The 17,189-nt window shown below is 41.8% G+C and overlaps 1 protein-coding gene across 3 annotated transcripts in view; it reads left to right on the forward strand.

Moving 5' to 3' along the window:
- Nucleotides 1–17,189, forward strand: part of LOC140341089 (opioid-binding protein/cell adhesion molecule homolog) — a 224,381-nt gene that overhangs the window by 63,777 nt on the left and 143,415 nt on the right. Inside the window, exon 1 of one of the 3 annotated variants that reach the window (XM_072426628.1) lies at nt 15,597–15,653. The exons of the other annotated variants lie outside the window; for them this stretch is intronic. Within the exon in view, the coding sequence (XP_072282729.1) occupies nt 15,626–15,653 (28 nt within the window). The 5' untranslated portion in view covers nt 15,597–15,625. Of the gene's footprint in view, nt 1–15,596; nt 15,654–17,189 lie in introns of those variants that run through there. 3 annotated transcript variants of the gene reach the window in all.

Consider the following 17,189-nt stretch of genomic DNA (forward strand, 5'->3'; position numbering starts at 1 on the left):
TTGAGTCTTCAATAAATTTCAAACACCATGCACAGATCTGTGGTCAGCGGGGGATTTTATAGGGGTGTCATGGATTCCTGGTATGTATAGGGGTGCAGAGTCTGTAGACTGTCAAACCCCCAAAAAGCAAACTACAACACCATTCACAGAACTATCTAAAGCTTAGAGAGGTCAGGCCACTCTTTTTTTTCCACTCATTGCTGGTGTTAGACATTGTACATGCAGAAAGAGGGCCATAACTTATATAAGTGATATGTGATGTACCAATGTCTAATTGTTCATCCTTTCTGTACATATTGTTCTTTATGGAACTCAGACACATTGTAATACAGTTTTATTCTCGATACCCCACTACGTGTCATGAACAATTCATTACAGATGCAGAAATCTTACTATACACATGATCATGTCAATAAACAATCTCCCATCAAACTGCCGCTTCTATGTAGGGGTCTGCAAGGCACAATACCTCCAACATCCAAAGTGGGTCAACTACTCAGGAAACATAGAAAAGACAGACTGTAGAATGATGGGTTGATAACACCGAGGGGGAGTAAATGCTAAATATTACAGATTGATGTGATGATGGTGGTTTGGCAGAGAGGAAGGGATGGGGGTGATATTTCAGAACATTCACTCACATCAAACCCTTGTGAATCTTTTACAGGAGGCTTTACTTGCCACAGTGCTCAAGGACAATGACAGGGGAGGCCCCATTCAGTCATCCATGTGCACACAATTGTCAGTAAACTCCAATAGACAAAGAAAAAAATTCAAAATGTTCCACAGTCTACTTACTGATATCAGTAAAGAATTGAGTCCTGTGTGTTGTTATAGATTCCAAAACTGAGATGAGCACTGTGTGTAGATAAAATCTCAGGAACAGAAATGGAACTTTAATTTAGATACTCACCCCATGAGAATATCAGGTCTTGTATGTAGGTACTCACCCCGGAACATTGTCAGGTCTTGTATGTAGGTACTCACCCCGGAACATTGTCAGGTCTTGTGTTTAGATACTGACCTCAGGTTATTGTAAGGTATTGTGTGTAAATACTCACCCCGGGTCATTGTCAGGTCTTTTGTGTAGATACAGGTAGTCCCGGGTTAAGGACATCCGTCATACGGACGCCTCGAATACGAACAAGGCTTTCTTGAAGAGGGAGGAAGCGGTTTGCATGACTTGCAGAAGAAATCTTTTTCTAAACACAGCTGAGGATTTGGGTGATCTTAGGGGGTGATCTCTTTCTGCAGCCTTTTTTAACTCTTAAATGACTAAGACAAACTCTACAGTTTTCTCTTTTTGCATATCAAACCACAGCTTGCTCCAGAACTTAATGAATGTCTAAGCTCCATAAAGTTTTTTTTTGCTTTGTTTGTGATTAGCTCACAGTGAGGATTTATTACGGTAACTGACACCATGTTGCCGAATAATACTTTGAACCAAAGATCTGTCCTAAATGCATTTATTAAAATAATGTACCTGTTCAGGCTTACATACAAATTCAACTTAAGAACAAACCTACAGTCCCTATCTTGTATGTAACCCAGGGACTACTTGTACTGACCCCAGGTCGTTGTCAGGTCTTGTCTCTTGATACTGACCCCAGGACATTGTCAGGTCTTGTGTGTAGATACTGATCCCTGGACATTGTCAGGTCTTGTGTGTAGATACTGACCCCGGGACATTGTCAGGTCTTGGGTGTAGATACTGACCCCGGGACATTGTCAGGTCTTGTGTGTAGATACTGACCCCGGGACATTGTCAGGTCTTGTGTGTAGATACTGACCCCAAGACTTTGTCACGTCTTGTGTGTAGATACTGACCCCGGGACATTGTGAGGTCTTGTGTGTAGATACTGACCCCAGGACATTGTTAGGTCTTGTCTGTAGATACTGACCCCAGGACATTGTCAGGTGTTGTGTGTAGATACTGACCCCGGGTCATTGTCAGGTGTTGTGTTTAGATACTGACCCCAGACCCCAGGACATTGTCAGGTGTTGTGTTTAGATACTGACCCCAGAACATTGTCAGGTCTTGTGTGTAGGTACTAACCCCAGGTCATGGTCAGGTCTTGTGTGTAGATACTGACCCCAGGACATTGTCACGTCTGAGCAAATGAATGAGCAAACTGAAGACAGAAGTCAGATGATATTAGATTTGCATAATTCAAGCACGGGAATGCAGGTGAATGGATGAGATGGCTGCACACTGAGAATTCCCAATAAAATCGGACTAGTAAAAGTACAATAAACCATCAAGGGGGCAAAAGAGAAAATGTTGTTCTTTTCCAATGGTGCCACTCCTCAGGATCAGTGTACTTTATAGAAAATACAATTCTGTTTCAGATTTTTAATATAGTAAAAGGTGATTTGAGCTGATCTGAGCCCATGGGATGTTGGTACAGAAATTCTCTATAAATCAGGAATAGACAGCAAATGAGATGGAAGGACAGAGAAGCGGGCAGCATTTCATGAATCATCGTGAGGGAAATAACACTTACAGATAGATCCATCAAATTATATTTATGAGCAAACAATGAAATATAGTCATGAAATGATCACTTTCCCTGTGATCATAAAGCTGCATTGTACAGACAAGCCTGAGCAATAAATTACAATTTCCTATGCAACTTACCCAGAACTCAACTGGACATTCTGTTCCATCCCAAGGCTGGGGAAGGGAGACCAGACTGGGAATAATATTAAAGTTCATGATGACAGTTGGTGAGAATTTTGGACAGTGACTGCCTATTCATGCAATTATCAGCTAATAAAGTGCCAGCAGTGTAATGCATAAAACCACACAGACACGGGTCACAAGCTTCAACTATTGTTCACATTATACACCAGGATGGGGAAAAAATGTGGTCTGAGATTTTGCATGTGACATGATTGTTGATGTTTTATTTTGTATGGGCTGAACTCAAAGGGATATTGGGGAATGTGAAACCCATGCCAGAAAGTACTTATGGAGACCTGGCCCAGTATTACCATGGTGGTTCCTATACACTGCTTGGTTATGTCTTCATTAAATAGTTCTTGCATTATTTCTCTCAATTTCTGTTGTGTGTGTCCAGTACATTGGAGGAAATCTTCCCAGCAGGACACAGACAGCAATATAAAAAAGCCCAGAGACAGATTTTAACCTTCCTTTGATATTGGAATACATTACACATTTAAATATCAATGTTGCTTCTGTAACTTCACCAGCTGCTGTAGATTGGCAGTTATACAATTCAGATGTCAGTAGGAGGCTGTATGAAATATAGGGATCTATTTATAAAGCAGCAAATCTGATATTCACAAAACATATCTGATGGAAAATCTTCCAGGTTTTTAATGGCAGTGATTGATTCTCCACCAGAGAATGCGTTATAAATGGCCCCTATAGTGTTCCATTCCACACCTGAGAAGTGCAAAAAATAAAGATGGAATCCATGGCATCCAATAAAATATTTGATCTACTAAACTAGAAAAGTGACAACGGCAATCTGTCTGGTTGCCAGAAAACTCTTTTTTTGTGCTTAGGGTAACTGATCGTCTGCCATCTTGTATGCCTGCCTATGATTCCATTTATAGGATTTCCGGTTCCGGTCAACTTTTTCAGTAGATTTGAAGTTTTCTGTACCTCTGCTCATTATAGAGTTGGCACTACTTCTCATTTACTCTCTGAAAAGAAATGTTTAGCATTTTGGGAACCATATCAATGTTGTATGTAATCTGCCTATTGTTTTGTGTTGTGTAATAAAAAATCAACTTCCAACTGTGGCAGATATTGATGGGAAAATATGTGATCCATCCCCATGACATATTGATCCCATGTCTTCATTACATAGTATAAGATGTATAAATGGTGGAGAGTGGAGAGAAAGTCAAGGTTTCTTTCCCTGAATTCCTAAACTCAGCAGCACAATTAGTGTCCCTGGAAAACACTTTGTGATGTTACCATTTTGTTACCTAAATATCAGTTTGGATGAGGCACGTCTGCTTAGTATGTTGGGCTGCTGTGCTTTGTATGACACTTTGACCACATAGGGGTGATTGGAATATTTTGTCTGTTTTCAGCTTCATCATTTACTAACAGTGTTCCGATTTACTTAGTGATTGTTGCATTATCAGCTTCAAAAGGTTATTCCGAATCACGTCTCAATTTATGATTAGATTATTTTCTCAATGAATACTTCATATGTGCTGTGCTATAAGTAGAAGGGAAGGTTGTGTCCAATACAAGTAGTGTAATAGTAACTCTTCAATATATTATCTGCTATCAGAATAATCCCCTCGTACATCTCCACCATCATCTCCTCCATCTCCTCGCCTGGCAGCTGTGCGGCCTGTACATGCTTACCCGTGTTGTAATTATACAATTGACACGCTTGTTTCCCAGAGATGTATCAGTACAACTCAGTAATTACCAGCAGATCTCAGAAACAGACGTACAAATTGTACTGGGGGGAAATAAGCTTCCTATTGACCTTTCGCCAATGACTGAGCTGCGTTTATTTCTGTGCAGAGAATGTAATGTCAATGGTTACTTGTTGCCACAGATGAGTGATGGTGGAAAATGTCCTTACTTGCAGCATTTCTCACCATCGTCTGCAGAAAGCGTGGTTGCACATTGTCCTGGGAGGGACACAGCTGGGTTTTCACTTCTTTTTAATATGTATTCTTTCTAATATTGTCATCAGCAATACTTCTGGCAATGGCCCACACATGTTTCTGAGACTTTGCTCCCCTTACCCCCTCTTCCTTCTGCTTCAGTAACTTACCTTCCATAATGGGAGGAAGTATGAGGTGAATAAAGGAGATCCATGAGCAAGTGCACATTCTTCATGCAAGGTTCAGTGTTTACACAGGTATAGTAATCTTCAGGTTGTTGTATGGTCTAAAGCCAGGCCTGCTGGTCTACATCCACCTCATTGCACCTTGGAGGTTATCAGGTCAGAAATATTGGGACAGTCAATATTGGAGTACAGTGACACAAACTACAATCTGGTCAATACACAAAACAGTTCTTGTAGTTTTGTGATGAAATATTGAGTGTGGGAGATCCCAATGTTCCATGATGGATCTCCTAAATGATGAAAGTTATTTTCTGATGTGTTTTCTTTACTGGCTGGGGGGCAATGAAGGTCTGGAGTGCCAGAGATATGTTAGCCAACCTGCGGACCTTTTCGTATGTGGCATCATACTTTCACTGATCGTTTGGACTAATATTATATATCCTCTAATAATTGCTGCTCTATTGTATACTATCATAATAAGCGGCCAGCAAAAAGACAAAATGTGTAAAATGTCACCAATGCCATAAAACTGTGATTATAATATCAAATATTTACTGCAATATACAAGTGTTCCCTCGACCTCTTCCATCCACATTGATTGCAGTACTATTAGTATCAGCACTTAAACTACTTTGGAAACCTTTAGCCTATAACTTATTCTTCTTTCTTGGTGCTAGAGATTTGTTGTATTCGTCTGCCATGCTGCAAATATTGTCTGCTCTTCCATTTATTATTGGAAATTATGGCTAAACATCCACATTTTGTGATGCCATGTATTTATAAAATGACATTTCTGAAGTATTTTTGTTGTCATATTTTGAATATCTGGAAGTACATTTTATACTTTACATCAGATGTGTTGCTGCATATCAGAAGCATTGTTTTAAGGTTTTATGTCATTAAGTGATTTTCCTCCAAGACAGCACACATGGATCAGAAGAGGGGAATAAAGGTGAAAATGCCATACCTGAAAAATAGATAATGTAAAACAAGTAGGGATACTTTAGGTAATAGATTTGGGGTATCAGGTAGAGATATTGTACCTCAATAATGGATCTGGGATAACAAGTAGGAAAATTGTATCTGGATATTAATCTGGAGTAGCAGGTAGGGATTGTCACGCTTGGGGAGACATGGCCACTAGGGGGCGCTACGGCTTGCATGGAGGTGGTGTGAGCCCTGAGAAGACCCAAAGCGCAGAGTCTAAGCAGTAACCAGGTTTTCTCCAGAGCCTCTAGTGGTGAGGAGGTTGCGCTGCTGGTTACTGTCTGGTTGGGGCACACCAGGGTGGGCAGGACGATACATGGTACCAAATCACTAGGCGGAAGGAAGACCAGGGTCAGGGCAGACAGCAAGCAAGAGAGGTCAGGTCACAAACCAGGAATCAAATACTAGGAATCCAGGAAATACACACCAGTGACACAGGGGCCACTGCGGACACAGGGAACACAGGAGACACTGGAAGCGACAGGAGGCACAGGAGACACAGACACAGAGGAACACTGAAACAGCACAAGGGAAATGGCTGGAAATACCAGACCGGGCAACAAGGGGTTAACACAGGAGATAGACAGGGGAAACGCTGAAATAAAAAACAGGTGTACAGGAACTAGCTCAGAAGCTTGGGGGCTCGGCACTAGTGGAGACACCTTGCACAAATGCTGAGTGCTGTGTATGAGCTAGCTATACAGCCCGGGATGATTAAGAGGCTATTTTCTGATTGGCCGGCAAAACTGATAAGCCTTGCTAGCATAGACACGCCCAGAGTCAGAACTGCCAGCATGCGCAGGGGGGAGGCGGCTGTGCTTTAGTGAGGAAGAGGTAAGTGTGGTAATATATACAGGGTAACAGATATATATATTACATCTAGATAATGGATCAGCACATGGGGGTAATAGTCCCTCATATAGGGAGATGGTGTAAAATGTGATGAGTACAAATAAAGCCAATGCCATGTATAGATGGATTGGATTGGCATCTGAGAAAAGAACTGTACAATGTCCGTCCCGAGGGGCTGAAGAACTAGGCCGAGAAAGTGGTGGAAGAAAAAGACAACTGAAGAGGAAATCACAGGCAAGGAGTTGGAGGTGTTGTAAATGTTCAGGCATGTTACCTGAGGCCAGTGACAACAAACCATCACCCCTTGCTGGAGAAAGTCTCCAGATCCGTCTGTCCCTCTTTCCTCCTCAGTTGCCCCTTTCTTTGGGTGAGTATATAATACTCTGTAGGAATGTATTAAAGAATAATAAAAAGTAAAATTTTGCACCGAAATGTCAACTGGCCTCAAAAGTATTCCATTTGTAATGTAAAGAAAACATAATTGAGAAAAAAAGTATTTGTTGGTTTAACTAAGCATTTTTTACATATTAAGTTTTTATAATTCTCAAAACATGGGTGTGGTAGGATAAATGGCAGCTCAGAAACAATCCAAGCACCAGCAGGTTGGGAAGGGCAATCATGGGGCAATTTGACCAATCTGTTACCCCTTGCCAAACACACACAGGTAGACTGCCACCATGTACTCATGAGGACCATTATGATTCTGCTTTTTTAATACTTTCTGTCTCACACACTCCAGACAGGGATGTCTCAGAAATTACATTTTGTAGTAGCGTTCAGGAGAGAAAACACAATAAACAGGACAGAAAAATAAAGAATAATCCAGGAACAATAGTAACAGTATAACATAAAAGCAAATAGCCATAATAATACTTTGTTTTGGTCCAGGTTGTTGGTACAAAGTCACTGGGCTCCCTGCAGCACTCAATCTGTCGATGTTGTTGTCCTCCAACAAGATGGTATGTGTGAGAGCTCCATGGGTAGGCACACCTAGGATGCTCCTATTTTAGATATCATTCCACAGGTTCAGGTTTTAGGAATTGACAACCACCAGATTATCAGCCCAAAATATAGAGTTCATTGAGACCAAACTAGGTATGTCTGGGGCTTTTGGTTCACCATAACAGGCTAAAGGGGGTTTCCAGAGGCCTGGGAGATTTATTCTTGGCCTCAAAATACTCACAACAATGATCTGACTATGAATCGGCAACCTACAACTTTGTATGGAACTGTGAGATGGAAATATGACGATTAAAAATAAATGTGTTACTGAATACAGCCCAGAGGTCCGTAAGAGGCTAATTCACTGATATTGAGTTTCATGACACTCAGGGCCACAAAATCCCAACTAGTGTATCTGGAAGGATGTGCTGGTGGGATGATCTAGATTGGGTTATGTACCTGGATAATGGATTGTTATGGCAGGTAGTAAATTGAACCATGGAGTGTCAGGAACCTCCCATTGGACTAATATACATTTATCCTTTGAAGCATTTACCAATCTGGTTTCCTGTCCCATGCACCAGAAACATGGAAGAAGGATTTGGTTGCTGTAGGCATCTGGTCTGCTTGCACATGTCCCCATGCTAGTTCTGCCAATGATGGACATGGGACGTTTGAGTGAGCGTGCTATCAAAGAAGATAATGAAGGGAGCTGACTCAATGTTGGATTTTTGTTTTCTCTGTGCTGTTTGGTGGATAGGCCGATGTCTGGAGTCGTGAAATGACTGGGTGGGGGTGGGTGGCTTGGATGGGCCTGCTCCTCAGAGAGCAGATTTGTGGGCTCCTGTTGTAGAATTATCTCACTTTGCCGGGCCCCCTGCCTCCATCATCTCATTTACTGTACAACTTGATCTTCTGAAGGTGGAGATGTCATATTGTTCCCGATGTACAACAGCCAAACATGATAATTACGTTGCCCGTACCTAGTTAATGGCGTTAGGCGACTGTTCTGATGATAAAATTCATAGAACTGTTTGTGAAGTGGAAGATAATGATTGTGTTGTTTAGAAGTCACACACAGGAGACACTTTTCTGGTGGATATCACCTCCACATTTTATAGGTTTGGAACAATATTGATGTCATCCATATTGTATTCAGGTATATCCTTCTGGATTGTTCTTATAATATGCCCCAGATTTAGACAGAATTCTTTTTTGCTGATTGCGTTTTACATTCTTTCAAGGTTTATTAATGTGTTAAATGTTTATGGGGCCTTGAAGCCCTTCATTTTCCTTTGCTTATAATTATAAAGTGCCTTCATCAATCATTTTATTTTTTATTGTTTCCCTCATGAACAAAGATGTTGCACAGTACCTTGTGCCCCAGGACTTATTTTCAGTCCTTGGTAAAAGTCCCATTATACTCACCCGTCCACCTTCCATCTAAAGACACCGCCATCTTTTTCCTTGCTATCTTCCTAGTTGGGACCTTTGGCCATCTTGACTGGCCAGGCTGGGATGATACTGTGAATGTTGAGCTCACTGATTTTGGCGGTTCCATAGAGTCATCAGGCAGGTATGAATGCTTTTTGTGGAAGGGTCATCGCCTATCCCTTTCTTCTCGGGATTTTTTAATACATATTGGAGGGTCTAGCTGCCAAATATTCACATATCATTAAAATCCAGACTTTTTTATTTGATGGACTCAGAAATGGATTGGGTGAGTAAAATGGGAAATAAGCGATGGGACCATGACAGGTACTCACACTTACACGCTAATAGTGCATGTCCCATCACACTTCTGCATTTTGTATATTTTCCTTATGTGAGAGCCTTATTATGTACTTTATGTTATTTATGGCAGTAAGGAACCCAAAACATTTATAATAGTTGTTGCCTTACGTGGTAAACAATAACTCATTGGGGAAGTGATGAGAAGAAAGGATTTTAGGCAACAAAAACTTAACATAGCTCAACCGGACTAATAATCTATATCATGTTCTGAAAATAATAGCTATGTTAAGATCAGTTTGTTAATGGAAACATTTTTTGTTGCCTAAAAGCCTCTCACTTTCCTTATGATTTATTGTACTTGGTGTTATGCATCATGTATATATCCATTGTTAGCTTTCCTATCGGGAGAAAAGGCGTGAAATACAGTGACGGACAGAATGAAATGACAGACTAAGAGCCGCCTGGTCACAGTCTTGAAATAAATTGGGTTGATGGAGGGAGAAGGATGCAATAATATGATATGGGCAGCACGGTGGCTCAGGACACTGTCTGCATGGAGTTTGTAGGTTCTCCCAGTATTTGCGTTGGTTTCCTCTGGATACATTGGTTTTCCTCTTACATCCCAAAAAACATGCAGTTAGGGTAGTTAGCTTGCACCCAAAGGAACCTTAGACTGTGGTAATGACATTTGACATTAGATTGTGACTATGGCCTTTGTACAGCGCTGCATAATATGTCGGCGCTATATAAATACTGTGTAATAATAATACTTTGATTAGATTGTTACTTCCTCTTCCCAGTACTAAACATTAATTAATGGTTCTGTAGTAATTAATAAACTACATTGACAGGTCATGCTGAAAATCACTATGGGGATCTCATTAGGTTTAAATGAAGAATCTGATGAGAGCTAGGATATGCCATTGACTGCACTTTGTGTGTCACCTCGCTTTGTCACGGTTGGAATAATTTCCCGCTCCAGCCTAATGCACTGTAGCTGGCACACATACCGTAGCCTAGTATTGACATATGGACATCCCTGGTCAGTGTGTTTTGCCAAAACATAAACTCCAGTTTAAAGTCCACACACTGAAGCTGAAGGGTCCAGAAAAGTTGCATTAACTAATATTTTACTATTATACAAGCCACATGCCGTGTGCACAAGGACTACTAAGCAGCAAGGTTGCCGGCTTGAAGAATCCCCCAATTTATTCCGATTATAAGGACACTCAATTTAACCCTCTGCTTGCCTAACATGCACTTGGACTGGCTTATGCACTATAGACAATAACTGAAAAGTTCTCACCTCCATTTATTCTGCATTGTGGATCATAGCCTGGACTCTTTGTAAGTGACTCCGTATGATGAATGCCTGGGGTGGAAGGAATACATTCATGTCACATAAAAAGCTTGGACACAGCACCTCTATGTTTAATTAGGAATTCACCAATCGGACTCTCAGGGTTCTGGATGTTTCACATTCTGCTTCTGTGGATTTTGTCCCTTGGGGTATAATGGGGGGAAAATTGGGAACAAAGAATTCTGCTGATTAGGCAAATTCTTTGGTTCCCTTGTCGGTTGTTTCCGGAGCACTTTGTGCTATAAGTAGACATAACCTACATATCCTAAAAAATTCTATACATTAATATGTTCCTGGTCACAATTACAAACATACATATGGCACCTCCCATGGCCTCCTATTTGTCTTCTCGTCTATCATCAAGAACTTTTACATATAAAACAGTCGCTCATGGTGAGCAGGCATTATTGGATGTAACGCATACATTCACATAAATGTTGTTTTTTATCTCCGTGTTACCAGGGGCAGCACAGTGATGGGTGACGGAACCAGAGAGGCGATTATGGGGTACTTAGGTCTCCTTTCAGGGAATGATTCTTTTCTTACAATAGGAAAGAATAAATGCAGTTTGTTCTAATTAGCAATAAATGCCTGACTCATAATGTCCGTGAGAAGCTCTGTCTTTTAATGATGTGTTAGATTTAAAGGTAAATCTGTGTGCAGTGAGCCAAACATCCCTAGTTTTCATCCGTAAGATTGAAGTAGTGGACATGGGCTTTACTGTGCACGTTAATAATGCATTTCTTAGGTTCAGAAGACCCCTTTATTAGTGTCCAAACTCCCCTCTAGATTGCCCAAATACCACGATTGGTCCTTTTGGTTCTTCCAAACCGAACCGAACCGGATTCTACACTAAAAAAAGAGTGAGATTTGCTGCAAAGACTCCGATGTGTGGCTTACCATGTCCCTAGCCAGTAACTGGAAATCATAATGATTCCATGAAGTCTTTTCTTTGTATTTTACGCCTGCAGGTTTGGCACAAAGAAAGCAAATCAACTCTTCTGTAAACCTTCTGCCATATTTTCTGTATGGATGGAGAAAATGTCTTTGACCTGTAAGACATCCAAGTGAAAGCTATACCAGCAACAAGAAAAAAACCTTTGTATGTGAAAACCATGCAGAAATGTAGTGCGGAGGGTTGTTCTCCTAAAATTATCTTACCTATACAAATATATAAAACTATAAAATCTTTTCTTGCTCAGCCACCCTGAGCTCGCCTGCGGGAGTATGGGCTTAGAGAAGCAAGGTAAAGGAATGAAGGGGCAGATTGGTGAGCAGCATGTTGACTGCATGTAGAAGTAGTGAGCTGACCGGATCTGCTATACATGAATGTCACATGAACAGATCTTCATAAATCCCTTTTCATTCTTTCATTGCCTAGGCATACCAGAATTAATTATGCTGAAACCTGATTGATTACTGACAAGTCTCTCAATTAATGCCCAAGGGGAGGGGAAGTGTGCTTGCTGGCAAAAAGGGGTTACAATTTATTAACCATTTGACTACCATGACACCCCATTCTGAGGAGAAAAATAGTGGATATTTACGTGTGTATTGGCAGAGGTTCAAAAAGATATTCACAATGTTTTATTACACTTAATCTACACAAAGGTTTTCAGGTCAATCATTCTGCACAATCCTTCCATTCATCCCACCGCTCTTCCCACCGCTCATCCCACCGCTCATCCCACCGCTCATCCCTCCGCTCATCCCACCGCTCATCCCACCGCTCATCTCTCCACTCATCCCACCACTCATCCCACCACTCATCCCTCCACTCATCCCTCCACTCATCCCNCCACTCATCCCTCCACTCATCCCTCCACTCATCCCACCACTCATCCCACCACTCATCCCACCGCTCATCCCACCGCTCATCCCACCGCTCATCCCACCGCTCATCTCTCCACTCATCCCACCGCTCATCCCACCGCTCATCCCACCACTCATCCCACCACTCCACCAAAAGCTCAAACAATTCGTTGTTAATGTGTGTGAATCTGTGCATGAGGAATGTCTTCCTCGTTCTTACATCAAGGTATCAAGTGGCAATCAATTCCTGAACCTGATAGACTTGTTGCATTGGTAGAGAAATCCAGACAATGGGGTCAAACAAATAATTGATCGTTCCTTTGTAAATGAAAACCCAGGGCTGCATGTTTGTCCCCACGCACAATACTCAGGGGCCCCTAAATATCTCACTAAATTCTCACCTACAGTGCACAGCAATCCCTGAATAACTGGAGAGGCAATTGGGATTTTCCAGGAGGCAGCAGCAGATCTCCTCCTTTTCTAGACAGAATTCTGAACTCGTCACTCATCACAGATGGCAGATGTTGGGTGAAAAGTCACTACCCCGTGTTTCACTCCAGTAGATGTTAGACATGGCTACTAGACAATCTTAGATTGGTGACAATGCTGTATTCCCAGGAAGCACAATGTTTTCTTCCACTCTTTGCACTGGAAATTTCCTATATATGGACAATATATTATTTGGAATATATAAATTAAAGACACAGATGGAGTTGTATAAAATGAAGATTATAAAAGGCAAATAATGAATCGTTATTAGTTCATCTGTCCGCACTAAGGTTATCTTCTAGAAAGGTTTCTTTTTTAACAAATATAATGACATTCATTAATAAATTGCGGGAAATAAGAAAAGTATCACAAACCCAAATCAGAGAAAATAAGCAAATAGATGGATTTCCTCTCACCTGGGCTCTCCCCTCGGTGGGATTTCAGGTCAATATTGGACTCCTTGGCAGGCCATGTTCTCTGGATCATCTCCCAGAATGCAGGTGAAGTAATCATGGACATTCGGAAGGATACATATAATATTGATTATTACACCTGAGCTCCTAGGAGGAAATCCAAGAATCAGCCTTGAGGACTTAGCAGAGGCTTTGGGTTTGTAGCAGCAATAGCTCAGGTCACGGCTGACAACATAGATGGTGAGTGAAAGAGACAGTGAAAAGATGAAGTTGGTGAAATGTCTTGGTTTACTTTGCTATACATTACCCTAACACATTTGCAGACATGAAACATTTTTAGTATGACGCTTTGCAGCACACAGGTTCCCTATTCTGGGTTTTTTATCTGGCCTTTTCCACTTTGTTCTTATGGTAAATGTTTGAGATGCAAAAACACGAATTAGGAGTAATTTTGAAACATTCTAAACATAAATTTCTGAGCTTCAGCTTTTTTTCTACTTGTGGTAAGTTTAGCAGTGTATGGTGGAGGCTTCTCCCCCGCATGGACATCCCTGCTATGCTCTATACTGTCAGTATTAAAGGTTTTAGTGTCAGAGTTTCAGGGTGTCATCAGTCTCTAATGCAGATCAATAATAGAGGAAAGTTTGTCCCGGGGCCCCTCTCATTGAATTCTTTGCATTTTGCTGCCTATAATTAGATAAATGTTGGAGCTGCCCAATCTCTGGGTTATTTGTCTTCTATACATTTCTATGAGAATTCCGGGAAGATTGTTAGGAAATGTTATCTCTGTATTTGGTATTTATCAGTTGGCAGAGCTGCAGGGCTGCGTCTTTGTCAAAGTGGGAAAAAGTGAAATAGTTTACTCAGAATTATCCAGAATAATTGATTTTTCCAGACTCGGCTCTTCATATTGTGTATTGGATTTTGTCTTGTCATTTCCCTAAAGGTCAAACATTTGTATGGGTAGTGATTCTGTCTGCAGGGCCCTCTTCTCCCGTTTTGGATGAACAGGGTTTGAGTTTGTCTGTTGACAGGTTGAAAAATGACGAAATGAGAAGAAGTCCTTTGTGGGTACTGTAATGAGTTGCTGCAGGAAAGTGTCCCCGAGCAGGCCATTGTGTCCCCTGTCATCTCCTGGCGGGCCTGCACAGGGAAGCAGATGTTTCCTATGTCTGACCAGGGCCCAACGTACGCTCACACTATCTGCTGGACTAGATATGCGGTTGTCATTTGTATTAGTTAAGTGCTGGCGGAGTATCGTCTCCGTCAGTCAGAGATGGAGGATTTCGCTTCTGTTAGCATTTCGTCTTCTAAACAAATGGAAAAATAAATAGACGGCACAGAATGGACGGCAGGTTTCCATCTTCTGTGTTCAGGTAATGAGTGGCAAACCAAAACACGGCAACAAACTGTCAGGCGGATCCAGGTGTATTTGTGTCTCATCTTCCTTCATTCAAAAACTGTCATGTGAAAATGATCTGTCTCCTCTGACTCTTATTGTTCGTGGTGGGGGACCTCTGAGGGCCACTGACACTGAGGGCCACTGACACTTTCCTGGATTTATCTTTTCAACTTGGTATGAAATGGTTTCAATTGGAAGGTGTTATGGGATGAGCATGCCAGTGAATATGACACCAGAACAATAAGATGTCATGGCTTCTGAAAAACGTGTTAATACCTGCAATATGTCTACAACAGAGATAAGGTGTGGCTTCTGGCATTCCTCCATGTCCAGTTGGAAAAGAAAAAGCATTCCAGCTGAATATAAAGGCAACTCTCCAGAGCTCCCACTGAATATTCACTCACTCATTGGCCCAGCATTGGCTCAGGTGATGGCTCAGCATTTGCTCAGGTGATGGCTCAGCATTTGCTCAGGTGATGGCTCAGGTGATGGCTCACCATTGGCCCAGCATTGGCTCAGGTGATGGCTCAGCATTTGCTCAGGTGATGGCTCAGGTGATGGCTCACCATTGGCCCAGCATTGGCTCAGGTGATGGCTCAGCATTTGCTCAGGTGATGGCTCAGCATTTGCTCAGGTGATGGCTCAGGTGATGGCTCACCATTGGCCCAGCATTGGCTCAGGTGATGGCTCAGCATTTGCTCAGGTGATGGCTCAGGTGATGGCTCACCATTGGCCCAGGTGATGCAGGAAATGATCTAGTAAAGGAGCAGGAGGCCAATGCCCGTGAGTTGAGGAAACCCTCTATGGATCAGTAGAAGTCGTAACGTCAACTCGCTGCCCGCCACTGATGGCCTCTGAAAAGGTCCCAACAACAGGTGGGAAATGTCAGTATTCTCCCCATTGTCAGTATTCTCCCAGGTGTCAGTATTCTCCCAGGTGTCAGTATTCTCCCAGGTGTCAAGTGAATGTAGAAGAGCAGGCCATGGCACATTCCTCGGGTCACACAATTGTGAGGAAAGGGATTGTACAACTCTTTACACTGCAATGTTGCCGATATTTATCTGCACGGAGGACATACGTAGGAGGAAGGTGCACGGCCTGACGAAGAGAAGGACCAACCATGGGAGAAGTGAATGAAGCCCATGTAAAGAATATTCCATTCACCTTACTTTCACTGAAAAGTAATGTAATTGGGGAATTTCATGGTGAATAATAATTCACTAAACGATTGAACTTTCCCTTCCTATAAGATAGGATTCACTTTGCCCAAAGAAGTCTTAATATACCTCAATAAGGAAGATACAATGCTACTGCTGTAGGTTCACCAATAACGACTTGTTTGTAAGGGAACCATAAAATTCTGTATGTGTTGTATAGTCTCACTATTTCACTGGGATCAATGTCTCTATATTAGGATGTATCCGGTCTATAAACCAGCGGCTCTGGGTGTACAGTGGGATAAATGTTTCTATATTAGGATGTATCTGGTCTATAAATCCTTCTGTGCTAATAAACAATGAACTTTGTGGATTTGTCACGGCAGCTTTTTGTTTTTTGGTTTAGGAAATCTGTGGTGTAATTCTCAGAATTAAGGTCTCGGGTGACCCCACTATTTGCAGCTTCTTCTCCATATTCGCTAAATATTGTACTGCGCTGCGTAATATGTTGGCACTATATAATAATAATATAACATTCTGGGTCTTTGCAATGTTCTGTGTTTTCTGGTGAGATGCAAATTCCTTCTTCTGCCATCTCAGTGATTATAAAGTAGCTGATTGCTAATAAAACCCTTCCAGGGCGGTGATTACAATAATGGATCTGAAATTCGGCTGATTAACACACCTTGTCCTTCCCGATGTTCCTAATCAGCCCCAGCTGTGCCCCCCCCCCCCCCATACAAAGGGGGAAATAAAAGGAAAGGATGGTTTTCCTGCAGACATTTATTTTCCCTCTATTTCCCTTATTGTACAATATTACTGGCTGATACCAAACAAGAACTAGGAGGCTCCCATCTATGAAAAGAGAAGAAATGGAGTGCAAAATGTGGGGTTTAGTTGGCCCAGAGATGGCGTCTTCTCTGCAATCCTAACACTAAAAATGAAAAGAAATGCACGGCCTCTTGGAATGTTTTTATGGAGTTTCCTAAAATCCACACGGTGTCAGAGACTTTGCTAGAAATCTGTGAGTTTCAGTGTAATTATATGAGGGGGAGGACCTCCGATGTGATTCATGTTCTTCTATAATCCTGTGTACAATGACACGGAACACAAGGACCCGTTCTTGGCATGGATGGTAAAACTGACACTGTTGTTGGCAAGTCTTCAATATTTGTAATTGTAATGAGCTTCTCATGGCATTGTCACACTGCCAGATTCAACTATCTCTGATGGATCCAAGGGAATCCTGGCATG

This window comes from Pyxicephalus adspersus, chromosome 11, assembly GCF_032062135.1.
Source record: "Pyxicephalus adspersus chromosome 11, UCB_Pads_2.0, whole genome shotgun sequence".
Taxonomy (NCBI): domain Eukaryota; kingdom Metazoa; phylum Chordata; class Amphibia; order Anura; family Pyxicephalidae; genus Pyxicephalus; species Pyxicephalus adspersus.